Source organism: Salvelinus namaycush, chromosome 37 (genome assembly GCF_016432855.1).
Source record: "Salvelinus namaycush isolate Seneca chromosome 37, SaNama_1.0, whole genome shotgun sequence".
NCBI classification, from domain to species: Eukaryota; Metazoa; Chordata; class Actinopteri; order Salmoniformes; family Salmonidae; genus Salvelinus; species Salvelinus namaycush.
This window is the reverse complement of record NC_052343.1, coordinates 12,620,622-12,647,936: the sequence shown is the minus strand read 5'-3', so window position 1 is coordinate 12,647,936 and position 27,315 is coordinate 12,620,622. Positions and strand designations below refer to the sequence as shown.

At 43.6% G+C, this 27,315-nt stretch overlaps 2 protein-coding genes across 2 annotated transcripts in view; one reads left to right on the top strand and one right to left on the bottom strand.

Annotated features, from left to right (window-relative positions):
• The first annotated feature begins 1,495 nt into the window (after window positions 1–1,495).
• LOC120031624 (platelet endothelial aggregation receptor 1-like) lies at window positions 1,496–15,341 on the top strand. Its single transcript, XM_038977427.1, has 21 exons — window positions 1,496–1,530; window positions 1,585–1,686; window positions 1,788–1,888; window positions 2,152–2,244; window positions 5,225–5,474; window positions 6,762–6,867; window positions 7,047–7,183; window positions 9,023–9,235; window positions 9,407–9,581; window positions 9,746–9,866; window positions 10,333–10,496; window positions 10,835–10,937; window positions 11,257–11,403; window positions 11,546–11,677; window positions 11,827–11,955; window positions 12,091–12,216; window positions 12,490–12,699; window positions 12,878–13,242; window positions 13,407–13,469; window positions 13,733–13,936; window positions 14,463–15,341. The coding sequence occupies exons 1-18, from the start codon at window positions 1,496–1,498 to the stop codon at window positions 13,075–13,077; spliced, it is 2,544 nt and encodes an 847-aa protein (XP_038833355.1). The 3' UTR covers window positions 13,078–13,242; window positions 13,407–13,469; window positions 13,733–13,936; window positions 14,463–15,341.
• The window catches only part of LOC120030856 (lamin-A-like), a 25,374-nt gene continuing 13,366 nt past the window's right edge, over window positions 15,308–27,315 (bottom strand). The window contains exons 3-13 of the mRNA XM_038976339.1: window positions 21,560–21,716; window positions 20,965–21,090; window positions 20,499–20,672; window positions 20,149–20,274; window positions 19,743–19,963; window positions 19,258–19,594; window positions 18,938–19,045; window positions 18,629–18,748; window positions 18,385–18,441; window positions 17,842–18,045; window positions 15,308–17,616 (exon numbers count right to left, since the gene is read on the bottom strand). Of these exons, the coding sequence (XP_038832267.1) occupies window positions 17,581–17,616; window positions 17,842–18,045; window positions 18,385–18,441; window positions 18,629–18,748; window positions 18,938–19,045; window positions 19,258–19,594; window positions 19,743–19,963; window positions 20,149–20,274; window positions 20,499–20,672; window positions 20,965–21,090; window positions 21,560–21,716 (1,666 nt within the window). The 3' untranslated portion in view covers window positions 15,308–17,580. The remainder of the gene's footprint in view (window positions 17,617–17,841; window positions 18,046–18,384; window positions 18,442–18,628; window positions 18,749–18,937; window positions 19,046–19,257; window positions 19,595–19,742; window positions 19,964–20,148; window positions 20,275–20,498; window positions 20,673–20,964; window positions 21,091–21,559; window positions 21,717–27,315) is intronic.

Below are 27,315 nucleotides of genomic sequence, written 5' to 3'. Positions count from 1 at the left end.
TGGATCCAGATGGTGTGAGTGTGGAAGGGGACATGGCGGAAGAGTGTGGAGTATTCTCTCCTGCTCTGATTGATAATAGCTAGGATGGTAGCTGGAGCCGCATTCCTCCCCCAATCCATTTCTGTCTCTCTCGCTCGCTCTTTCTCACTCTCTCTCAGATTCAGTGGTGGAAAAAGTACCCAATTGTCATACTTGAGTAAAAGTAAAGATACCTTCATAGAAAATGACTATAGAAAAAGTGAAAGTCACCCAGTAAAATACTACTTGAGTAAAAGTCTAAATATTTTTGGTTTTAAATATGCTTAAGTATCAAAAGTAAATGTAATTGCTTAAATATACTTAATCATTTCAAATTTCTTATATTAAGCGAACCAGACAGCACAATGTTTTTTATTACATTTTTTTACGGATAGCCAGGGCACACTCCAACACTCAGACATCATTTACAAACGAAGCATTTGTGTTTAGTGAGTCCACCAGATCAGAGGCAGTAGGGATGACCAGGGATCTTGATTAGTGTGTGAATTTGACCATTTTCCTGTCCTCCTAAGCATTCAAAATGTAAGTAGTTTTGGGTGTCAGGGAAAATGTATGGAGAAAAGTACATACTTTTCTTTTGGAAGGTAGTGAAATAAAAGTAAAAGTAGTCAAAAATATAAATAGTATAGTACAGATACCTCAAAAAACGACTTAAGTAGGACCTTAAAGTATTTTTACTTAAGTTCTTTACACCACAGTTCAAATTCCTCTGTTCTAAGTTGCCAAATGGGGAGAATAGGGAGCGCGACGGGGAGGGTTTGGGTAAACGGCTCAATGCTGGCCCGCTGCCTTACCTCTGCTTAGTGTTTAATGAACTCTTTTACAAGGGGTGATACTGCTTTAAACTACAGGAAGGTTTCAGATAAATGTTCATATTCTTTACATTGTGAAGTGTTTGATATCTTTGTAACTCAGATGGCGGGCTAAAAGCAGTGCCAAACAAAAAACGGACAAGTATCAGTTTAACATAGACAGTATGATTTGATGTGCTGTTTAATGAAAATAGAAAAAAGGTAGGTAATTGATTATCCCCTTTCCTGCTCATAACCTGATCCTTAATAACTAACCCTCTCCTCAAATGTTGGTCCTCATGCTTTCAATTTGTAGCATATTATCACTGCTATTGCTCCCATGGATAGGCATTATAAATATCCTCCATAACCTTTTTCCTCCCTTTCTCTCCTCAGGACCATGCAGTCACTGCAGACCTGTACCGTCCTGCTGGTTCTGAGCATTCTGATTGGCCTGTCCTGGTCTTTGAACCCCAGGGATCCCAATGTGTGTAGCGTATGGGAGAGGTAAGTCAGAGTAGCTCATCTCATTTCATTGTACCAGAATAGAAGAGAGCATATTTTAGTGTGTGAGAAAGAAATAGAAGTAGCAGCAGGTTTAATTGCAGCTAACTTGTTGTTTGTTGTTGCACTTATCATTGAAGATGTAGCACTTGGCTCAAAATATGAACTTCAGGTTGTCTCAACTAGATCACGATGGGTCCGTTCTGTCAATGTATTATTATGTCTGAGTACATTTTGTCCTTTCATGCAGCTTCCCAACCTCAGTGAAGGAGTCGTATGCCCACCCTTATGACCAGGTGACAGAGGAACCTTGCTCTGAGCCACGCACCTCCTACAGATGCACCCGTCACAGGTAACACAGTCTGCCGACACACTTCTTGTTTACTTCCTGGTTGTGTCCATAAGGTCAGAGGGTAACAGGAAGTATTCTCTATTTGACTTTGTGTTGGCCAGGATCACCTATAAGACAGCATACAGACAGGCGGTGAAGATGGACTACCGCCGGAGGTACCAGTGTTGCCCTGGCTACTACGAGAGCAGAGACAAATGTGTCCGTAAGTTTAACGTCATGGCTTTTCTTTATTAGCATATCAAAACAAACTTAGAAGATTCACTTGGATTCATCAGTAGCATTTCAATGAATTACATTTCTACATATTTTGCCATCGATTTCTAGAATTCATCCAATTTTGTGCTTGGTTGCTGAGTTGGTTACATTCTGGAGAGTTGACATGCATGACTTACATAATATATATAATATCTCCACCAACCTTCTAGTCTACTTAAGAGTGTGTTTGTCTGTGTTTTTCATCACTAGCCCGCTGTACTAAGGAGTGTGTCCATGGGAGATGTGTTGCTCCAGACCGCTGCCAGTGTGAAGGAGGCTGGCGTGGCGACGACTGTTCCAGTGGTGCGTTACATCAACACACACACACACACACACACACACACACACACACACACACACACACACACACACACACACACACACACACACACACACACACACACACACACACACACACACACACACACACACACACACACACACACACACACACTGCAGGAAATGACAAGTGACCATTACTCAAAAACTGATCCTCACACACAACACTCAATCACACATAGGGCTTTCCAATGGAAACAGCAAGGGACCAAATAAACAATGATGCGTCATTGAAGTAAGCCACAGCCCAGAAAACAGTTTATTAGACCAGGAGGACACTATGTCTGACTCCCTCCCCTTCCTCACACTTGCCATTTTATGCTTTTTATGCATTTTATGCTACAAGTATGTAACATCCCCAAAGCGTATACTGCATGCTTAGACCCAGGCCCCGGGATGTAAATCAATATTTTCCATATTTTGCAAGTATACACTTTTGGAATCATATGCTAATTTTTTTTAAGTTTGCATATTATTAAAATAGCTTCATCTAAGCACAGGATTAATGTTTTACATTTTATTTATCCCAGAAACTCCTAGTTAATCAATGCTAGTGTTCTTCTGAACTCAACCAGGTCACTAGTACAGTGCTGAATGGAGAGCTTAATAACATAAGCTTGTGGAGTATGATGCCTTCAGAGGGGATGATGGGAAGGGGAAATGGAAAATGTTACCCCACTCCCACTTTGTCTCTCTCTCCTTCTCTCTCTGGGCAAACGAGTGCTGGCCTCAGCCCCATACTGCTGAGTCTTATAATAAAGCCCACTGGCAGAATGAGAGCTGACACTTCCTGGAATAGATTCCTGTGTTTTGAGCTAGCTGTGGGAAATGAGAGAGAGGCTGAGGTTTAGCACTGAGAGCTGAGAGAAAGACAGAGGAAGTGGGAGAGAGAGAAAGACCAAGAGAGAGGGGTAGAAGGGGGAGCAGAGGCAGCGAGAGAGAGAAGTGGACAGAGAGATTGAGAGAGGAAGAAAGAGAGAAATAAATGTATTTTAATAAGAGATTGTTGGGGAAGAGAGATTGCGATGGAATAATTCATATTGGGTGAGGTTGGGGGGTTTGGATACAGAAAGAAGACTGGTTGAGTTTTGATACTTAAGAATAGAGTGATATACTCTAGAAGGGTGTGTGAGAAAGAAGGGTATGGGGGAAAGAAGGATGTGGTTCAGTTAGATATGTGGGAGATAATGCTGTGGTTGGATGCAGATGAGATCTCCACCACCACTCGGACAATACACTTGGGGAAAGAGAGGAATTTTCCCACCATATCTTAATGCATTCCATTTACAGTACAATGGAGACTTGCCAGTTTTAAAGAGCGCATCGGTTGAAAAAATGTCACTTTTGAACCCTGATCAGATGTAAGCAAACATATGGACAATTTATGTGAGAACAGGTCTGGGTTCTGTTATAAGTTGGGTAAGTGCAGAGGCTTGGGCACAGCCAGCTGGTCCTAGCACAGCTCTTCAAAGCCTAGGTGTCCAATCCATTACATTTCACTCGCCCACACTCATGGCTAGCCTTGTCAGGCCTGGACGATGATAGCAGATAGTAGAGGGCCTAGTACCCTGCAGGTCCTAAATCTCCATTGGCGTCCTGGAGAACGCCTGTGTAAACATTATTGCTGCTCCAGCTGAGCTTCCCATAACTCAATGTGACACACTCCAACTGCAGTCTCTCAGCGTCTCTCGCATGCCCACACAGGGAATGAGTAAACGTTTGATTCATTTAAACAAAGAAAAGAGAAAAGGGTCCTGTTCTGAGTTAGATTAATAAACATTTCTTTGCTATGTGGTAGTTTTTGCTCCAAACCCTAATTTGGCCATACTGTACCCTCCATTTAATATGTCAAAGAAGTTCTGCTTGAAACTGTGACACAGTACATACTGTCTGTGACTGAAGGAAAGAGAGGTGGGTGGAAGATCCCATGATTAACTACATAGAAAAGGTACAGTTGCTGTAGAAAAGGTGTGTGCTTGCTTCAGCTGTCTAAAAGTATTTTTCTCATAGTGGAAGAAGTAGTAGTTGTGACTGAAGCAAGCGCACTAGAATCCATATAGAACAGTAGGATTTGTTTGTGATCATTCACACTGTATGGCATTCCCCACAAACCTCAATGAGACAAGTATAAATCCATCATTGAATGGTTTTCATCATGATGGTTAGTGAGATCATCACTTGTGTGCAAAGCATCAGTTACATCACCTGTATTGGATATCTTTTTTCCCTTTGAATAGGGTTTGTGCCCCAGTCAGTCTGCGTTATTGATGAGACATTGGAGGAGTCAGTGTGTGTCCATGTGGGATCCTGGTTCTCGTGGAATCAGGAATGATCCCCCTGACGCTCCTTAACTCTGATTGAAATCCAAACCCTGTGCGAATCACCGGTTGGCGATAACCACCGGAGCCATCCCGAAAGGCCGCTGTAAAATTCCCAATTTTAACCTCATCCATTTTGCTGGCTCCATGCAAATCGCCCTGTCAATCGTGAATCACAAGTCGGTAACACGAGATTCTGGATCTATTAGGGCTAGAGTTGGTCATAGACTATGTCTCTTTGTTGGAAATTCATGACTATACATGGATAGATATATTGTCCCTGGGGGAGTGATCTTTACCATTGTCTTCTACTCAGGTTCCTGTGCTGTTGTTGTTGGTTTGAAACATGACAGTCCCAGTGGTCCGAATTGAATTGGATTGGATTTGTTTTTGTTCATGTGCATTGCAGTTACATCACATATAGTATACAGTGTAATACCATACAACTACATCAGGTTAAGTTAATATAAAGAAAACCTTTTCAGAGTTATCAGATGGAAAACGTTGTACACTGGCCCACTAGTCCACTGGTTTATGCATACATTTATATGATTACGTATATTTTGTTGTATGGGGTTTATTTTTTTATGTGTCTGTTATCATCTGTGTCTGTGTGCGTCTTCCAGCCTGCGATGACAAACACTGGGGTCCAGGTTGTGGTCAGCTGTGTAAGTGTGAGAACGGTGGCCTGTGCAATCCTGTGACCGGTACCTGCCAGTGTCCTCCAGGCTACATTGGGCGCCGCTGCGAGGACCCCTGCCCACCAGGCACCTTTGGCAAGGGCTGTCTTCAGAAGTGCCAGTGTGGAACTGGGGGTTCCTGCGATAAAGTGACCGGAGAGTGCCTGTGTCGAGAAAATTTCACTGGGACACTGTGAGTAGTAGAAGTAACACTCTCTCAAATAGGCCTACAGCTATATGTATCAATATAAAGTAAATAGAATGTTAAGGTTGGAAAGACAAAATGGAGAGGCAGTAGACTAATTGTTATACCATATCCTATGGCCTTATTCCATCCTACCAATGCAGGAAAAGAGCCCCTCTTGAAACACTAGGTTAGAGCATGAGTCATTAGTTACACCCTGTGTTTTAGATGCCCCTGAGGATGAGTACAGAACCACTAGGAATTAGTGGAAACTCTTTATATGAGGCAACTGCCAATGTCAAAAAACAGCACAGCACTCAAGGGCCAACCACAAAAAATGTGTTGATCCATGACCCAGGAAATGAAACTGCAAAATGTCAACAACTAGGTAGATAATCTTATGAATATGAACACTGTGTGGTTCAAAACTTGTAAAAGTTGCATATTAATTTGTTATTTTTAGTACAAGTTACGTCTTTAGCATCAAAATCATAGCGCATCTTGGATAATATCCCTAGCAACGCTCCGTTGTTGCTATGTTTCACATTGGTTACTTTTGTTGCACGCTGGTCCACAGAACTATTTGTGCGTTCAGTGTTCATCCATGCATAAGCTCAAGCAACACGTTACCGGTCCTTCACGGATCCAGATGAACCAGTATAAGATGTTTTGTCAGCTGTATTTAGCCATCATTGCTTTTGCCTTCTAGCCAAACTAAAGACAGCACAACATTTGCTAGCTAACACAGATCTCAAAACATTCCAAGGTCCCGACAGCTACATAATGCGCTGTTCGGGTATCTGAGAAAAAATCTATTTAGGACCTTTCAACAGCTTCTTATCTCGAAATATTCCATGATTTCCCCGGTCCGGTACATAAATTGCTTTCTGCAAGTATTGACAACAGAAAGTGTGGAACAAATGTAACCAAGGTGTAACATGCCAACCTCATGTTGCTTGAGGAAACTTTGATTCATAATATTTAAGCAATGCGCAACTTGAACCACACAGTCCTCATACTCATACAATTATCTACGTAATGATGTTGAAACTTTGCAGTTTTGTTTCCTGGGTCATGGCCTTTTCTGAAGCTGTTTTTGGTGGGTGACCATTTGACTATAAGCACCAGTAGGCAATGTACCACTATTGATGAATTCTACTGTGTACAGTTGAGTTTTTGCTGCAAGTGCAGTCACTAAATTGAAAAAGATAGGAACTCGTTAACTTGTACCCTACATTTCAATCTCTACACAATCTGAGTCCATCTGCCACTCAGAGTTCTTTCCTCCATGTTCCTCAGCTGTGAGAAGGCATGCCCAAAGAGTCGATGCCCACTGCGATGCCCGTGCCAGAACGGGGGCATTTGCCAGGGGAAGGGGATCTGTGCGTGCCCCCCTGGGTGGACGGTATGTTTCCTGAATCCTACACGGACTCAAACACAGCATCAGGGGGTCAACATGGAAATCTTTGTATTTTGAGGTTATCAATCAGATCCCTGTTTTAATGTTGTCGTACCATGTACGCTTTCTCTCTCTCCGCTTTTTTTCTCTCTCTCTTTCTCTCTGTCTTTCTCTCTCTCCCTCAGGGTGAGGTGTGTACAGAGCGCTGTGCAGAGGGCAGGTTTGGTCCTAACTGTGCCCAAGAGTGTGTGTGTCACAACCGGGGCCACTGCAACCCTGAGACAGGCCAGTGCCAGTGTGCTGAAGGCTTCACTGGAAACAGGTGTGTGTGTTTATCTAACTCTCTGCAGTAGAGACAGATACATGTGCCGTATACTCATCCTGCACCCATGGTTGGGTAGAAGTTGTTTATATCATACAGTTCATGTATCTTTCATACAGGATATTAAATAGGATACATACAGTTGAAGTCAGAAGTTTACATACACCTTAGCCAAATACATTTAAACTCAGTTTCACAATTCCTGACATTTATTCCAAGTAACAATTCCCTGTCTTAGGTCAGTTAGGATCACCACTTTATTTTAAGAATGTGAAATGTCCGAATAATAGTAGAGAGAATGATTTATTTCAGCTTTTATTTCTTTCATCACATTCCCAGTGGGTCAGAAGTTTACATACACTCATTTAGTATTTGGTAGCATTGCCTTAAACTATTTAAACTTAGGTCAAACATTTCGGGTAGCCTTCCACAAGCTTCCCACAATAAGTTGGGTGAATTTTGACCCATTCCTCCTGACAGAGCTGGTGTAACTGAGTCAGGTTGGTAGGCCTCCTTGCTCGCACACGCTTTTTCAGTTCTGCCCACAAATTTTCTATAGGATTGAGGTCAGGGCTTTGTGATGGCCACTCCAATACCTTGACTTTGTTGTCCTTAAGCCATTTTGCCACAACTTTGGAAGTATCCTTGAGGTCATTGTCCATTTGGAAGACCCATTTGCGACCAAGCTTTAACTTCCTGACTGATGTCTTGAGATGTTGCTTCAATATATCCGCATAATTTTCCTCCCTCATGATGCCATCTATTTTGTGAAGTGCACCAGTCCCTCCTGCAGCAAAGCACCCCCACAATATGATGCTGCCACCCCCGTGCTTCACGGTTGGGATGGTGTTCTTCGGCTTGCAAGCCTCCCCCCTTTTCCTTCAAACATAATGGTCATTATGGCCAAACAGTTCTATTTTTGTTTCATCAGACCAGAGAACATTTCTCCAAAAAGTACGATCTTTGTCCCCATGTGCAGTTGCAAACCGTAGTCTGGCTTTTTTTATGGCAGTTTTGGAGCAGTGGCTTCTTCCTTGCTGAGCGGCCTTTCAGGTTATGTTGATATAGGACTCGTTTTACTGTGGATATAGATACTTTTGTACTTTTGTCCTTTCCTGTTGTTCTGGGATTGATTTGCACTTTTCGCACCAAAGTACGTTCATCTCTAGGAGACAGAATGCGTCTCCTTCCTGAGTGGTATGATAGCTGCGTGATCCCATGGTGTTTATACTTGCGTACTATTGTTTGTACAGATGAATGTGGTACCTTCAGGTGTTTGGAAATTGCTCCCAAGGATGAGCCAGACTTGTGGAGGTCTACAATGTTTTTTCTGAGGTCTTGGCTGATTTCTTTTGATTTTCCCATGATGTCAAGCAAAGAGGCACTGAGTTTGAAGGTAGGCCTTGAAATACATCCACAGGTACACCTCCAATTGACTCACATTATGTCAATTAGCCTATCAGAAGCGTCTAAAGCTTCATCATTTTCTGGAATTTTCCAAGCTGTTTAAAGGCACAGTCAACTTAGTGTATGTAAACTTCTGACCCACTGGAATTGTGATTCAGTGAATTATAAGTGAAATAACCAGTCTGTAAACAATTGTTGGAAAGATTACTTGTGTCATGCACAAAGTAGATGTCCTAACCGACTTGCCAAAACTATAGTTTGTTAACAAGAAATTTGTGGAGTGGTTGAAAAACGAGTTTTAATGACTCCAACCTAAGTTTATGTAAACTTCTGACTTCAACTGTATAGAATAGTTTCTGATTCAGAGATATGTTATTCCACTTTGGTTGCGGAGCGTGTCCTGATTTGTGTGTATGTGTTGTATCTCCACAGGTGCAGTGAGGAGTGTCAGGTGGGTAGTTATGGGCGGGACTGTAAGGGTGCGTGTGACTGTGCCAACGGGGCTCGTTGCTATAACATCGACGGAGGCTGTCTGTGTGAGCCTGGCTTCAGAGGACCCCAGTGCAGAGAGAGAATGTGTAGGCACGGCACCTACGGCCTTCACTGTGAACACACCTGCCTCTGCCACGACACACACACACTCAGGTATGGATCAACAAAGGGTACACACACACACACTGCCACATAACAATTCACACACACACAGGCCCATAATAGTTTTTAAATTATTTTGTTGTTTATAACTCTTAGATTTGTTTAATTGCGTATTAATTGTGCTCACCCATGTGACCATGTTCTCCTCTGTCCATTGGCTAGCTGTCACCCACTGAAAGGCGAGTGCACGTGCCAGCCAGGCTGGGCGGGGCTTTACTGCAACGAGACCTGCGCCCGTGGTTACTACGGCCATGGTTGCCTGGAGCCCTGCCTGTGTGTCAACGGAGGGGTGTGTGACAGTGTGAGCGGGCGCTGCCACTGTGCCCCTGGGTACACGGTGAGTGATTAGGACAGACAGCACTGACAATAACTAAAATATCATTTATTTGGGTTATTTACTTAAGATAATAAACATGCATGCAAAAATGTATACTCATATTTCATATATTCTGTTTTTCTGTTGTTGTGAGCTGTTATAACCTGCTTATGTCTGTTGCGTAGGGTGCTCACTGTGAGAGTCCCTGTAAGAGTGGTACCTATGGGAAGAACTGTTCTCTGGAGTGCTCCTGCTCCAACTCAGTGGACTGCTCTCCCATTGATGGGACCTGCTTCTGCAAAGAGGGTGAGTCACTGATAAGAGACAGTCTGACTGAGAGAGAATAGTCATAACATCTCTACTCCGATGGGACAAACAAACACACAGACATACTCAACGGTGTGAGTATGTCTGTGGCTACCTTATTGTATGAACCAGTCAGTCAGGGCGCGATTCCATCTGTGTCGCTGAAACGTTACAGATTGGGCAATCTAAATTTAAACAGGATTTCCTATTGAGCCGACATGTGCAGCGTTTACCGTGAATGCAGTCACCGCTAACGTGGGAACATTGCCTTTAAATTTCAATCATGCTGTAACGCTGAACTTCAGCGATACAGATTGAATCAAGTCATAGGTCTCAGAAGCATACCTGTATTTTGTTCCAAAATGGCTGCTCCTCTTTACAGAAAGACATGTAGACAAACATACAGGCTGACAGACACAGACATGTATGATTCCTTTACAAAATGTCCCTCTCTGTCTCTCTCCAGGCTGGCGAGGGCGGTACTGCTCCATACCCTGTTCTAAGGACACCTGGGGCCTGGGCTGCAACGCCACGTGCCAGTGCGCCAATGGGGCTTTGTGTAACCCAGCAGACGGATCCTGCACTTGCTCTCCAGGCTGGCAGGGGCCCCTGTGCGACCAACCATGCCCCGTAAGTGCCAATATAATACTGTAGCTATAACGTTTGTTAAAAGGTTACAATCTTAACGTAACATAGGCCAATTGTGATTTTTTTCAATAGATTAGTAATGTTACTCATGCTATAATCACCATCTTTATCTCTTTACTGTAGCTCATTCTGTGCATCCATAAGCCTATATTCTGGACTACCCCTTATCTTCAGTCCTCCTTTTCCTCAGTAAGGCTAATCTGCCAACTTTACAGTGTATCTTGCCAAAGTACAGTTTGCTTGACTCTGACTGTGCTGGCCAAATGGTTCAGGGATTCCCTTGACGATGCTTTCGCTGTTGGCATGTGTTTACTCTACAGATGGGCACGTTCGGGCCAGGCTGCCTGAAGAGGTGTGACTGCCTCAACGCAGACGGCTGCCAGGGTGCCAGCGGGCAGTGCCAGTGTCTGCCAGGGTGGACTGGTAAGCACCGACGCCCCCGTTGAGTTTGTGTCAGCTTGGATGTGGTCCTGGAAATTAGTCAGTCCAATGTGATCTACAGGTTTTAACCTCTCTCTCTCTCTCTCTCTCTCTCTCTCTGTGTCTCTCTCTCTGTGTCTCTGTGTCTCTCTCTCTCTCTCTGTGTCTCTCTGTCTCTCTGTCTCTGTCTCTCTGTGTCTCTCTCTCTCTGTGTCTCTCTCTCTCTCTGTGTCTCTCTCTGTCTGTGTCTCTCTCTGTCTGTGTCTCTCTCTCTCTGTGTGTCTCTCTCTCTGTCTGTCTTGTGTGTGCTTCTCTCTCCTAGGTGCTCGCTGTGCCCAGACATGCCCAGAGGGTACATGGGGACGTCACTGTAATCAGAGCTGCTTCTGTCAGAACAGCGCCACCTGTCTGCCACACAGCGGTGCCTGCGTTTGTCGCCAAGGTTACTGGGGACCCACCTGTCAGCATAGTGAGTACAGAAAATGCTTGATATTGATGCCTGTATAAATAAGTAGAAAATGTCACTCTATCACCATCAGTCTTATTCGTATGCTAAGTTGTATGTCAAGTTGCTAAATTGTTATGCATCATCATCAATCTCTCTCTTTCAGTGTGCAGTGCGGGTGTGTATGGTGACCAGTGCAGTATAACATGCCCGTCCTGTGCCCACTCCTCCTCCTGCCACCATGTCACAGGCCAGTGTGTGTGTACCCCCGGGTACACTGGAGCCCTTTGTGAACAAGGTCAGCACTAACCCATATCTCACCTATAGTCAAACTAGCATATATATAGAAGACCCGCAGCATCTTGGCATACTTTAGTGCTTGACATGTTGAATATTTTATGTGTGTATTATATTTAACCTTGACGTGTGTTTTGGTGTAATTCCTAGCCTGTCCAGTGGGTCTCTATGGTAAGCAGTGTACTGGAGTGTGTAGATGTGCCCACAACTCAACGTGCAACCATCAGGATGGGTCCTGCCTCTGCCCCCCAGGATGGACAGGCCCTGACTGTACTCTACGTAAGTCTGGCTCAATCAATTTCTTTATAAAATATACTGTATCACACATACCTTTGCTGATTGAAATCAATTACATTTTTTTATAAAGAGTTCAAATACATGAGTCATACTTTGAATCTCACCCTGTGTCTCTAGAATGCCATCCTGGGATGTTTGGCCTTAACTGTGCCCAAGTCTGCTCCTGCCCACCCAACTTCTACTGTGACCCACAGACAGGGGAGTGTGTGTGTGAATCAGGACCAGGGACCGACTGCAAAAAAGGTATGGTATGGTCTCCCCTTTACCCAATGAACAGTTACTAACCATACATCTGTTTACAAGCTAGTAATGACATACTGTTGCCCATAGCTACCAGACTATAATTGTTGTCTATTGAATCTGCTACAATTCAGTTAAATAAGACAGTAATGAAACTTTGGTTCTTTGGAAACATTGGAAACATTGTCTACCTAAGGCTATTCAGCATTAAGCATTGTTACAGTGATGACTGGAGGGCCTGTGACGGTGATGACCCTTGTTCTCTGTGCTCCACAGAACGCTTTGTGAGTATGATGGTGCCCGTGTCCCCGGGGGAGAGGGACTCGTGGGGGGCCATCGCGGGTATCGTGGTGCTGGTCATCCTGGTGGTGCTGCTGCTGGCCCTGCTACTGCTCTACCGCCGCCGGCAGAAAGACAAGCAAGCCAACACACCGACAGTCTCCTTCTCCACCTCACGCACCGTCAACTCCGAATACGCAATACCAGGTACTGTATTGATACAGCTTTGTTTTAAAAGATGTTAAAAAACAAATGTTTGCAAACAGTTTGACCACATAATGTATCCATACTATAGCGGTTATAGTTTTTGGTTAGGATTCATACACAGTAATGTATTTTATATACAGTGCTGGTTATTGATGTCATGTCCCTTCTTGCTCCTCAGATGTTCCTCACAGCTACCACCACTACTACAACCCCAGCTACCACACACTGACTGGGGGCAGACCCCCTCTACCACACGTCCCCAACAACCAGGACCGCGCCATCAAAGCAAGTGTCATTACCGTCACCTCGGCCTCGAGTCAACTCTGTTACACCCCTGTCCTTTATACTGGATATACTTGTTTGAGAGGAGCTGAATGATTTCTGATTGGTTAATATCGGTGTCTTTCAAACAGAACACCAATAACCAGCTCTTCTGTAACGTGAAGAACATGGAGAGGGAGAGAGGGCGAGGCCTGTTTGGGGTGGAGAGCAATGCCACTTTGCCTGCAGACTGGAAACACCATGAAGCTCGCAAAGAACCAGGTCCGTCTTTTTTACTGCCTGTTTCAAACTGCCCGTTCTTCACCAACTTTCATCCTCAGCCATTTCATCACCTGGTATTGATTTAATACCAAGACAGGCTTTGTCTTTTATGAGTTTGCTATAAATAAAATAGATGATGCCAAATGTGTGTTTAATGTTTACAGGAGCTTTCGGCATTGACCGCAGTTATAGCTACAGTGCCAGCCTTGGGAAATATTACAACAAAGGTAGTTTTCCATGCTTCCTATATCCCTTTTCTCCTTCATTTCCAGCAACTCCAAGTTAACATGAAATATGCTTGCTTTTCTCTAGAACTACTCTAGGCAACATTTCCATCAATCCATTTTCACACCTGCCTTCCTTTTGTGGCATATTTAACATAAATAATGCCTGAACTGTCAACCCATCACCAGATTACAAGCTACATGTGACCTGGCTGACCCAGAGCCAGTCAGCAGTCAGTAACTTTTTACGTTCTGCCCCTTGTTAGTGACAGAGCTGAAGGACACTGTGGTGGCAGCTAGCAGCAGTTCTCTGAATAGTGAGAACCCCTACGCCACCATTAAAGACCTGGTCGGCTTGCCCTTCAGCCCTCCTGAGAGCAGTTACATGGAGATGAGGACGACCGTGCCCCGTGACAGGTCCTACACGGAGATTAGCCCTCCACCATTCAGCACAGCAACATTACGCAGAGGTGGGTTACTATACTGTTGTTCAGGACCCTTCAAGATCCTTCCAATTTAAATCAGTAGTATACACGCAATATCTGGCTATGCTAGCATGTAAAACAGCAAAACAGAAAATTCTCTATCACTATGTAAAACGTTTAGGTTTCACATAGCATACTCAGAGAATATGAATAAATGTTAGACTGTGCAAATAGACAAGGGTTTGTGGGTTGGATTGACAAATGAGATGGATGGGTTTCCGTAACACATGGTTGAATGGGCAGTACTGTTTTCATGGAAATGAAACAGAGGTCATGTGAGGAAAGGGAGAGGGGAGGAAACCACAGGAGTGGATTGGAAAGTCTCAGTATGAGGGCTGGAGAATGGATTGACCATAGCAATAACCTCATTCCTATGCCAGGAGAATCCTACTGTATATTTTATAGTATGATCCTGAATTTAGCATTCACATTATTTTAGTAAACATAAGACAATCAGAAATATAAACTCCAGTAGATTACAATTACAATATGTATATTTCACATTTTTCAGAGCGCAGTTCCCTTGGGCAGGTCCCGGAGCAGGAGCCCCAGAATCACTATGACCTACCTGTGAACAGCCACATCCCAGGACACTACGACCTGCCACCTGTCCGCCGCCCACCCTCTCCCACATGCAGGAGACTGCCCCAATGACACCATTCCTACTCTGAACATCACAATCAGAAGAAAAACTTTCCTGCCATTCAAAAACATTGGTAGGAAATTGTCTTGGGGTTATTCAAGGCTACAAAACAGTCAGTTGCACCAGTGACAGTCAGGGCAACCTGACAAAGACATTATGCCGATGCTTCTGTCAGTGGGTTTACATAGTAGCACTGCCCCCTGGTGGATTAAAGTGGCATTTTCTCCACCTTAACTTGTGATCCAGACTCGAGGGCCAAGGCATGCAGGGATAGGCTTTGAGGATGCCAGTATCACAGTCCGAGGGCATACATGCATATATTTGAGTTTGACCTAACTTGGGATTCCTTCAAATGTTATTTTCATACTGCAGATGAAGGGACTTGGAGCACATGATTTGGCATACAAAGCTTTTGACCAGAATTGCATAAACCGGGACAGCAATCAAAATACATTTTTATATCTCCATGATGTCAGTAGTTCAGTACAATGTCCTCTCAAACCCCTTTTCCAATTCGGGGAAATCCAGAGCACATTTGTACAGCTAGCGCCTCAATGTTTTTCAATGTAATATGTTGTATATAATGTACATAAAATGGCAGAACATTGTATACACTTGTTCAGAAGTATTTTGTACTCCAGTAGCTACTTAATCTAATATCACACATCAATCCACAGATACAATTTTATTAAGAAGTCAACCACAAGACAGCATGTGTTGGGAAAATAATTTTACTGGTCTCGAACATAAAAGGCAAAACATTGTAAATCACTACTACATTCTACCTGGATTGCATGGTTTTTCCATATTAGGCATAATCATTTCTTACAAATTCAATTGAGCATTATGTACTAGGACAATTTCCGTAGAAATATGCAAGTATAGCCAACACTCTGTAAATCTATAATTTCCATTGTCTTTAAAGACAATACTGCATATCTTTGGAATTGACACTTCATAATGCAAAAAGAATACAATTTTCAATGATCACTAGCCGGTATCAATAAGGCACTTGAGACATGATGAGAAAAGAAATACTGAAAGTGACAAAGTAAATCATTTTGAGCTTCTCTAAGGTGTTTCGGTTAACAGTGAGAATAAGCACCTTTTCTCCTATTTGGTAGTGATAGAAATGTGTCTGAAGTACAAAAAAACAAACGTTGCAAAAACGATCAAGTATTCTCAGAAAATCTTTACTGCTTATACATCCTACAAAAAAGGCTGCCAGACTAGTACATGCCTCTAATATGCAGTGGATAAATCTTTGTAGATGATTATAGCTCATTTTTGACATAGTTGTAAAGAAATAAGAAGCCCTCCTCCCCAAAAAAATGTATAAACATACCCAAAAGCAAAGCCACTAAGCTCAGAAAAACACAGCCATTATAATCCTTTAGTGGGAGAGAGGCCTCTGGACAATAGTCTCAAGACTACAATACATGAATAGAGGATTGGCATCATATCATGAGGAATTGATGTTTTAAGTTTCATTTAGGTTTCCTTCTCAAGTAAATACTCTTTCTGACCTTGTCAAAGCGAGTTCTTATGCACCATTTAAATGTAAACACAGTAATTGATTACACTGAAAATATGGCACCAACATGTTTGGCAATGCAACATACTGTGTAGTTCATTAATAAAGTCAACTTTTTGCCAGATAATACCATATAGTCCAACTACCCCTATAGGCCGTTCAGGCTTACTTGTCCAAGGCTTACTTACTAACTATCTGTACCCACTCTTTCTGACACTACACCGGATACAAACAAAGGTACAGAATGTACACATTGTTGCAATGCTGTCATGAGAAGGTAAGCATTGTACTTTAATTTAAATCAACACACTTCCAACTCAGACAATTTCTGCCTTAGAGTCTGACAAACCAGAACATCTATTTCTCAAGCTGCCACATTCCCTCAACACTAAAAATGCAAAATCATAATAGAACGTTACAGTAACATTACTATAATCCATCTGGCAATTATCTCAGATTCAAAATGCAGCAAAATAGTCCCTAGAAATCATATTTGTGTGTCTAGATCTGATGAGTTGCCCTACAGTAATTGTTGTTTTTTCATACAAGACAAAGGTGAGGTCAAGTCAGACAACGTTAGAGGTCAGACAACGTTAGAGGTAATCCTCTAAGAGGAAACTATTTCTAGAGGTCAGTCATGTCAAGACCTTACAATACAGTACTACTTTGTCTTCCCCATATCTGTGTGCTCATCTCGTTTGGTTTCCTTTCTTTAACAACTACAAACCTCTTTCAAGCCTGTGAAAATGAGTCACAATTTGGAACCTATATCCATATCACCATAGTAGTCTGATTGTTACATGAGTAATAATTTAGATGTCGTTCCACAAAAAAACTACTGTCTTGTGTTCAGAAATATAAACACCTTGATGGCAGTGTCAAGTTTGAGCTCCTCTTTGTAACTATGGCTCTAGAATGACCAATCCCATCGCTCAGTCTAATACAAACCCCCATAATCCTATAGGAGTCAGAGGGGCTTAACTCCATCTCTATTTAGTGACATTCTGGACATTCTATGGTAGTGTATGTGGAATACCAGGGCAGAGATCCCTGGTTCCAGCCCTCATGTCCACGGATTCATAGCAGGATTTGCGGCTGTGCGTGTTTACTGTTGACAGCTTAGACATGAGATGCGAAAGCCCACTATGGATCAAAGTCCACTGTAATGGTTAAAGGTGCTTTCTATGCCTCTCTCGCTAGATATGGCCCAAAACAGTGCAAGTGTCTGCCCAGTCCACATGCAATATATCTAGAATATACAAGCTCATATATCTGAAGTGAATACGTAGCTCCTAAGCCCTTCGCCAAACACCAAAGTCAATCTAACCTACCGATTATGGCATACAAAATAAGACAGATCATATATGAAACAAAGGAAATAAAGAGTAAGAAGGCATCTTCCCATCCATGTGTGGGAGGTTCATGTCCAGGTAAGGTGGTGCCTGCCTGGCTTTACATGATGGAGCAGTTCTCCGGTCTGGGACCTCCCTGAGAAAGACAGGAAGTGACATAGGTGGGTTAGAGGAAGTGAAGAGGATGTTGTCATAACAGCAGGATGAACAGGAAAACTGGGATAAGTGTTGCTGTGCGCATGAGTCAGAGTCAGAGAATGAGGGGTGTTTGTGCTTTGAAACAGGAATAGTGTGTGTTAAGGGTCTTAAAATGTGTGTTAAAACAATATACATGATCAAAAAGATGGGAGTCCTACAGTACCTGTCTGGGTGAGTTGCTGCCCATTATGAAGAGAGGAGACATCAGGCCCTCAGGCAGACCTCCTCCACTGCTGATGGAGCAGGAGCCGCTGGACACCCCTGAGGTGGCACAGCTCTTATCAGATGGCTGGCCACACGAGCCACAGACCACCGTGCGGCTCCGCAGGTTGTACTCACTGTCCACACCGCACGCACTGTGGTTGCCCTGCAGAGGGAGACAGAGAACAGAAGGTTCCAACATTACTGGTAAATACCAACTGTAGCCACTGTGGCTCCTACAATTTATGAGCACTGGCACCCAGTGACGTTAAATAAGTCTTTCCATTTTTCTTGTCACCCTTTAGAGAAGGTTTTAAGTGTATCATCGCACACCCCTGGCCTTGTTCGGTGACTAAATAAGTACTCTACATTAATTAACCTATTTTCATCTGAAACAGAGGCTCATGAACAACATTTTGGCTCAATAGCCTTCCACACAGTGCAAGTATAGTATGAGTACTTTATTTGGCCTGAGCCTGCGACTTTCATAAACAGTGAGACTCACGTCATCGTCATCATCTTCCTGGAACAGGGTGCGTGTAACTTTCCTCTGTGCCATTTCCTGTGGGAAAGAGGCGCAGAACAGTCCATTTGTCAACCGGCTATGATGTGAGTAAGGTAATTTATCGAATCTCACATGCATTCAAATATGTAGGAAGTGGGATGATGTTGCCAAGAGCAAGACTGAACAGTCAAAGGAACAATGGGAAGGTACAACTATAAACATGTGACGTGTGTGTGTGCCTCACCTCTCCATTGGCGCTGATCAGGGTGGTTTGGAACAGGTCTCCGCTGCCCCATGAGTTCTGGGTCTTCCACACCAGGTCTGAGGGGGTGTTGTGGGTGCCGCCTGCTCCTGAAGCCCAAATCTACAGAGGGAAGAGGTACAGGACTGTCTGTTATGACCTCATCACATACTATAGTTACTTTACACACTGGCCCACATTGTGACAAACATGCTGATCACTGTTAGAATATACACTTCTCAACATCGTGTACTAAAAACTGAACACAAACATAGTTGATGACAGTGCAGACATGATGAAGGTTTTACTCACTGTGACAGTCTGTCCTGCCTTGAGGTTGAACTTGGGGGGGAACTTGTAGACGATGGGGGTGCTGGTGCCCACCTGTCTCTTCACCTGCCAGTGGCCCAGAAGCTGGTCCTGAAGGAAAACAGATAAGCATCGTCTGTTTCAGCCAACTAAAATCACTAAGTAGAAAAGAGATATTGTCCTTTTACAACATCACCCAACATGGTGTTTTTACTACAGTAGCTTCCTTACAAAACATGTGCATTTGATCATAACAGAAAGCCTGCGACGCATCGTAGCAGAAAGCACCCATTGTATGTCAAGCTGACCGATTAACTCCATACCTCGTTGGCCTTGTTGCTGAGGCGGACGTACTTCCCCTCCAGGTCCACCTCGTCCACGGTGACACGGCCGCTAGCGGAGGCCTGCTGGGCGATGCGTGTACGCGTCACGGCACCCCCCGCCAGGCTGGAGGTCTCGCTGTCATTGTCAATGAGACGTCTCTTCTTGGCGCTGGCCGTGCCTGAGGAGTTGCGGCTGTCGCTGGTGGACTGGACCATGCGGCCGCTGTGGCTGTGTCCTGAGCCCGAGGTACGGGTGGTAAGTGTGTGTGCTGACCCCGAGCCGGTAGTACGGGACACGGTGACTCGGGTTGGGGGAGGGCTGGGGGACAGACGCAGTCTGGGGGGTGGGGGGGCAGAAAAAAAGATTGTTGATACTAATCTAGTGTGGTTGTGTAGGTTACATGAGTTAATTTATTTCAGTCTGTGTGTGGCTTTCAGTGTGTGTGTGTGTGCGCATGATGTGCATATCTGTAATGTCTCCTCACCTCTCCTCCTCTCCCTCCAGCAGTTTACGGTAGGCGCTGATCTCCATGTCCAGGGCCAGTTTGATGTCCAGCAGCTCCTGGTATTCATCCAGCTGTTGCTGCATCCGCATGCGCATGTCCCCCATCTCCCTCTCCTTGTCCTCCAGGCGCCGGCGCATCATGTCCCGCTCCCGGGCCAGGGACTCCTCCAGCTCACGCACCCTGGCCTCCCTCGCCGCCAGCTAACACAGAGGGTTGATACGCCGGTTAGACCAACCAAAGGGCCATATTTGATGAGATGAACAGTGCTAATACTTTGTATTAGCGCCAACACTAGCGCTAAGATTACAGCTGTCAGAGCTCCACAGTATGGAGATATACGGTAAGAGGCTTCTGTGATTGACAGGTGGACAGGGTGCAGCCGTACCTGTTTCTGCAGCTGGCTGAGCTGGGAGGACATGCCCTCCATCCGCACGCGAGTCTGCTGCAGCTCCTCGTGGGCCGTCCCCACCAGGGTACTGTTCCTGTCTGCAGAGTGACGGGCGTTCTCCAGCTGAGACACACACAGGGTCAGAACGAAACCATGCGGTATGTGTCTGTGCTAGGTTGGCACTGGGCCAGTGAAAAGATATTGAATGATGCATGGACAGTACTACTGATTTCAACTGGATGGACAGCTTAGTGAAATTAAAATGAAATAACACTACCGTTTTGAACTGATATACTTTTAGTCCACGTTTGAGCTGGCAGTGTGGACCCGTGGGTTGTGCTCCCTACCTTGGAGGTGTAGGTCTTCTCGATCTCCTCCTTGTAGATGCGGACCTGCTCCTCGTGCTGGGCTCTCAGCTCTATCAGGGCCTCAGCCAGCTTACTCTCGTAATCCTGCCTTGTTCCTGCACTGTCAATCTCCACCATGCGAGACTCGTGCCTGCGCTTGGACTCCCTCAGCTCCTGCAGGGAGATAGACGGTACAGGCATACTTGAGTTATAGAAGAGGGGGTGAAGGAGTAACCTCATAAAACAGACTGATCTCGGGGTTCCATCAGTCTGGTTTACAAGGCTAGTGAAGAGGACAGAAGAGGAAACAAAAGAAGGGAGAGAAAAAGAGTGAGATAGATGAGGAGCAGATCAGAGGAAAAAAAGGAAAAGAGAAAAAATAAAGTTTGAGGTAAAAAGAGAGAGTGAAGGGTCAAGGGAGAAAAGGAGAGATGGTGTAAGAGTGAGGTAAAAGAGAGTTTCTCACCTCTCCGTAGATGTTCTTCTGGAACTCCAGTTCTTCCTTGATGGTCTGCAGGCGGTTCTCAGCGTCCACTCTCCTCAGCATCTCATCCTGAAGCTGCTTCTTAGCGTCGCTCAGACCGGTCTCCAGCTAAGGGACAGAGTTTAAAGTTTGATGTTTAACTTTAGGGTTCTGTTAGATTAGATCAAACATGACTAATTTGTTGATCTGAAATCAACTGTCTAGTTATCAAAATCGCTTTGGCGAGGAGGAATAGAGGAGCTGCATGTAAGATGTCAATACATGACTGGGTGAAACTATAGTTCACTGATGTGACCAGAAGGTGGCGTAGGAATATTATTAATTTCTGAGTTCATTGAGAACGATCCACGGTGATGCACTGACCCTTGTTACAGCACTAGCCCCAAAAGTCATATTCACAATTGACAGTTTTTAAAAGTAAGTAAATAGTTTTTCTTTATATACACTGGAAGATTTTTATTTTATTTTTATCAATCATATGCAGTTTGAACCCTGTACCTGAGGAGAGAGTACGCAGTATGTGTATGTTTCAGAGTTGTCAAAGCTATCCATTAGGCCTTTACCACTGGTCTCTTACCTTGGCTAGCTGGGCCTTCAGGTCCCTGACCTCAGCATCTAGAGAGCGTTTCTCCCCCAGGGCGGTGGACAGAGAGGCATCTTTAGAGTTCAACAGAGCCTCTAGATCCCTCAGCCGGGCCAGAGCTGCCTCCAGGTCCGACTCCTTCTTCCCATTTCTGTTCAGACAGGTAGACAAATACATCAGTTTCCTGTTTCACTAACACGGTCCGTGTTTGAGCAACTTATGTCTAATGCAGTATGATTACAATAAATGCTATTATGAATTTAGGCTCTTACAAAAGAGTCAAACTGTTTAGTAACCTCTGTACATAAACTTCCCATTGACAAACATTATCCACATAGGTTGCGATTCTGGGATAACATACTCACTACCTGTGAAAGACTCATGAATGCCTTGAGCTGTCCTTAACTGAACTCCCATCATACTGAATAAATTCATTGACAGGAACAAAATTGAATCAAGCTCACCGTGTTCTAAATGAAGGCCAACATAGGCACTCCTGAGGGAATCCCAGTTAAATCAAACAGTGGCTGCAGATCCAACTTTTTCCTAGCTTTTTTTCCTGGACTAAAAGGTCCTGAAGCTTCAGCGCATGCGTTTCTTTACTCACACATTTTTGTGGTCTCCTTCCCTTCACATGACAATTCTTCAAGTGTTAATGGTGAAACGCCCATGCAGCATCTGCATTCCAACCATGAGCTCAATCAGTTACATTTTAGTCATTTAGCAGACACTCTTGTCCAGAGTGATTTACAGGAGCATTTAGGTGCCTTGCTCAAAGGCACATCAACAGATTTTTCACCTATTCAGCTCAGGGATTCCAACCAGCTACCTTTTGGTGACCTGGCCCAACGCCCTTAACCGCTAGGCTACCCTCCCGTTTCATGGGGATATGCAATTAGATCTTTAGTTACGAAGTTGTCTACAGTGTTGTTTTGAATGATAAACAGTGAGCAGATTTGAGAGCAGATGGTGTTAAGAAACTGTAGCATAGCCTGCTTGTGTATTTCTCACGTTTTGGCCACGAGAGAAAAATGCGGTGGTGTTTTGTCCTTACAGTAACATTATACTCTGCTATTATATTCAGTTATGCCGAATACTATCATTATGTGATCTTGCAGACATTGATTCAGCTTTGATCTAACTTTATTAAAACGAGCACTAGTCGCCGGAGTAGTCGGACCGCAGCCACGGCCTAAATCAAAAACGTTCACATTTGTTTGCACATGCACGTTTTTTGTGTCTGACCTCTAAAGCAAGCATCAATTTGCAGTAGTGGTAAAAAAACTGAAACTTGGACCCGGACCGTGGAAAAACTATATAGCCAAACAGAAGAGGATGGGGAAGTGGTAGCTTGAGCTTCATACCAGTTTGGCTAGCGCTCAGTGAAAGCCGAGCAGGAAATAGATTCCCCGTTATTACATTTGGCCCCTGCAGTTCAATGTTCATGGTCACTAATGACGCCCATCTGCTTGGGAGATGGCTTCCAGACCACTAACCCACCACTCAGCCCTCATGCTCCCCCAGCCACTGCCAGCCTACAACAACCCTCTCTACTTCCAAATGTATGCACGAATTCAATAAAAAGACACACAAAATCGGAACCATATGTACACGCCCGTATAGCCTACACCCGCACAAGAACACACATAGTCTACAATGGAGTAGAAATATGCTCTGGCACACACTGAGTAGCCCTCGTCCCATCTCAGATTTCACAAAGGCCCAGAGAGCACTCATGTTCAGCAGGGTGAGTGATTGATGGACTAATAGGTGGCATCCAACCGCATTTACCGGCACCATCACGGCCACCCACATTTGCATGAAAACAAAGACCCAACGCATCATCCTTCGTGCACAGGAACACAAACACCCATACATATATTACAGTGATAATGGACAAGATCCAGCAATTAAAATGTACAGTAGACTGCCTAGTCTGATCTGAATTAATTCAACCAGTATTCTTGATTTGTAGAGGCTTAAGGAAACTCTACCCATGTCTAGATTTGATTGGGCTCTACTCATTAGACTTTGACAGACACTGGGGTCATATGTAGCGTATTTTCCACCTGTGTGGATGGAGAGGATCAGTCTAACAGCTTGTACTGATAAGCCTGACTGACAGCGACACACAGGAGAGCTCAGTGGGATGTGAACAAGGAGTCATGTGAGGAATGTGCTGGTACTGTAGCCGGACAAGGCCAGGCAGGGAGAGATGGAAGGTTTCTTTTCATGGAGAGTGGGCTAAGAAGAAAGGAATTATTTCCGGTCGGCTCCTGTGCTGAAATATTTCCACTGAACTGCAACAAGAGCCACTGTTTTAGATAGGCTTAGCTCTTATGTCACAGATGCTCCCACATACACAGCCCTCATACACCCAGGTACTTGGAGGGCATAAGACAAGGTAGTGTGACATGTCCCACTAAATAGCAACCTCTCAACCAAAAACAAGCGAATCAAGACAGACAGCTTAGTGACTGGGGGCAAATGAAACAGCAGTTATTGTACTGTCGTCATTTTTACAACTACTTTCAACAATATTTGTTACATTTAACCACCTTTGGTGGAGCCAAGTTCCCTCTGGCTTATAGCCTAACTGTGGCCCTAATGAAGTTCTCACTGTTCCAGTGGTTGGGAGGGTGCTGTTTGTGTGAAATATTTTATAATAGTAATTCAAATATAATAGACATAGGAGAACCCAGAATAACCCAAAGTAGGGCTGTTAGTCCTGTGTTGAGGTGTGAGTGTGTCTGCATGTGTGTTTAGCCCAACTTGCACACAGAGTTGGAACAGTAAAGCACTTGTGTCCAGACATTCAGTGTTTAAATAAGACATGTAAACATTTTCATGCTGGGGCTACATTAATGCCTCTAGAACTGTAGCTTGTGTGTGGGTGGTGGGCCACTTATTATGACTAAATGGGCTATGTGGATCAGCTCTGGTACTGAATCTATGGTGATATAGAATGTAAATAATAAGCATGTATATGATATTATCTCATGTGAATTAGAGGTTGACCGATTAAATCGGCATGGGCGATTAATTAGGGCCGATTTCAAGTTTTCATAACAATCGGTAATCGCCATTTTTGGATGCCGATTATGGCCGATTACATTGCATTCCACGAGGAAACTGCGTGGCAGGCTGACCACCTGATACGCGAGTGCAGCAAGGAGCCAAGGTAAGTTGCTAGCTAGCATTAAACTTATCTGATAAAAAACAATCAATCTTAACATAATCACTAGTTAACTACACATGGTTGATGATATTACTAGGTTAACTAGCTTGTCCTGCGTTGCATATAATCTATGCGATGCCTGTTAATTTGTCATCGAATCACAGCCTACTTCGCCAAACGGGTGATGATTTAACAAAGGCGCACTTGCAAAAAAAGCACAATCGTTGCACGAATGTACCTAACCATAAACATCTTTTGCCTTTCTTAAAATCAATACACAGAAGTATATTTTTTAAACCTGCATATTTAGTTGAAAGAAATTCATGTTAGCAGGCAATATTAACTCGGGAAATTGTGTCACTTCTCTTGCGTTCATTGCACGCAGAGTCAGGGTATATGCAACAGTTAGGCTCGTTGCGACCTAATTTGTCTGAATTTTACATAATTATGACATAACATTGAAGTTTATGCAATGTAACAACAATATTTAGATTTAGGGTTGCCACCCGTTCAATAAAATACGGAACGATACGTATTTCACTGAAAGAATAAACGTTTTGTTTTCAAAATGATAGTTTCCAGATTTGACCATATTAATGACCAAAGGCTCGTATTTATGTGTTTATTATATTATAATTAAGTCTATGATTTGATATTTGATAGAGCAGTCTGACTGAGCGGTGGTAGGCAGCAGCAGCAGGCTCGTAAGCTTTTTTTCAAACTTTACTGCGTTTGCCAGCAGCTCTTAGCAATGCTTGAATCACAGCGCTGTTTATGACTTCAAGCCTATCAACTCCTGAGATTAGGCTGGCAATACTAAAGTGCTTATTAGAACATCCAATAGTCAAAGGTATATGAAATACAAATGGTATAGAGATAAATAGTCGACGCGTCATAATTCCTATAATAATTGCAACCTAATATTTCTTTACTGGGAATATTGAAGAACTGGGAATATTGAACTACCAGCTTTCATATGTTCTGAGCAAGGAACTTAAATGTTATTTTTTTACATGGCACATATTGCACTTTTACTTTCTTCTCCAACACTGTTTTTGCATTATTTAAACCAAATTGAACATGTTTCATTATTTATTTGAGACTAAATAGAATTTATTTCTGTATTATATTAAGTAAAAATAAAAGTGTTCATTGTTCATTGAGTATTGTTGTAATTGTCATATAAATAAAAATCAGCCGATGAATCGGTTTTGGCTTTTTTTGGTCCTCCAATAAATCGGTATCGGCGTTGAAAAATCATAATCGATCGAACTCGAATGTGAGTGGCTGGTCGCTCCCGAGTGGCGCAGCGGTCTAAGGCACTGCATCTCAGCGCTAGAGGCGTCACTACAGTTCAATTCCAGGCTGTATCACAACCGGCCGTGATTGGGAGTCCCAAAGGGCAGCGAACAATTGGCCCAGCATCGTCCGGGTTAGGCCATCACTATAAATACGAATTTGTTCTTAACTGACTTGCCTAGTTAAATAAAGGTTAAATAAAAAAAATGTAATCGATTAGCTTTAAGAAGATGATATAGGCCATAGTAATACAGGAGGCCTGGCTGTGATGACATAGAATGTGAATGACCTGAGTATGGCAATATTGGGTGTGATGTGTGTCAGTAACTTTGTTCATCAGCTGTAGTGCTGAGGATATAGGTGATAATGAATGGCATTGTTGATCCGCTCTAGTGTTGAGGATACGGCTGCCTGTGTATCTAAGACTGCCAGTAAGCCTGCCAGTAAGCCTGCAATGCGTTTGTTTGCTCCAGGATGTCAACCTAATGGAATTGCATGCCCTGTAAACAATGGGAGGACATCATGTCTGAGCGTGAATGGGATAGAATGTGTGTGTGCAAACTGAATACATTTGTAGAGCAAAATGTACTTTGAGTTAAGTTTACATTTGAATCCATCCAAACTTGGGCCATACCTCAGAAACCGTTGTGGATGGAAGTCTATTTTGATAAACAGCATGTGTTGGATGTGGACAGTTTATACAACAGAATTTTAGGGGATAAAGAACCAAACCGGTGTACTGTATTTATAGCATATAGGGTGTGATGTGTTCAATTGTCACAATTACTCATAGGCCATTGATCCAGGCGTCTAGAAACCATGTAAAGAAAAGGAGTTAAGGAAGCCTACAGTTAACGGTCTGATTTAGATAAGCGAAATAGTCGATTATGCTTCGAACACACTGTAGCTTGACTTTCTCCTGTGCACATTACTGTTGTGATAATCTCGGTTACCCAGAAGTAAAATTGTCTTTCGAAAGTCTGTCAATTACTTTTTAACTTCTGGAGGGAATGGCGTTAACAAATGTGATTACCTTTGTGCAAAGGAAGCGAAAGCTCTTCCCTCAGAAACTCTCGGCCAAACCCCTCCCTTCTGCTAATTTCCCCAGTGTTTATCATGGCCAAAATGCACATTTTAGTTTAGATTATTTTTAATTACAGACCATTTTGACTTTGTAGCTGTGGAATCTAGTGGAAACCGTTTATCATCCGCACATGGGCTTGAAAAGCGACCGCACCCGTTTAAGCACCGCCTTCACCCAATCCTGATTCGT

Coding starts and splice junctions, on each gene's coding strand:
- LOC120031624 (XM_038977427.1), top strand. CDS start 1,496: ATGAACTTCAGGTTGTCTCAACTAGATCACGATGG. Junction 2,245..5,224: donor TGGCGACGACTGTTCCAGTG/GTGCGTTACATC, acceptor TGCGTCTTCCAG/CCTGCGATGACAAACACTGG. Junction 10,497..10,834: donor TGTGCGACCAACCATGCCCC/GTAAGTGCCAAT, acceptor TTTACTCTACAG/ATGGGCACGTTCGGGCCAGG.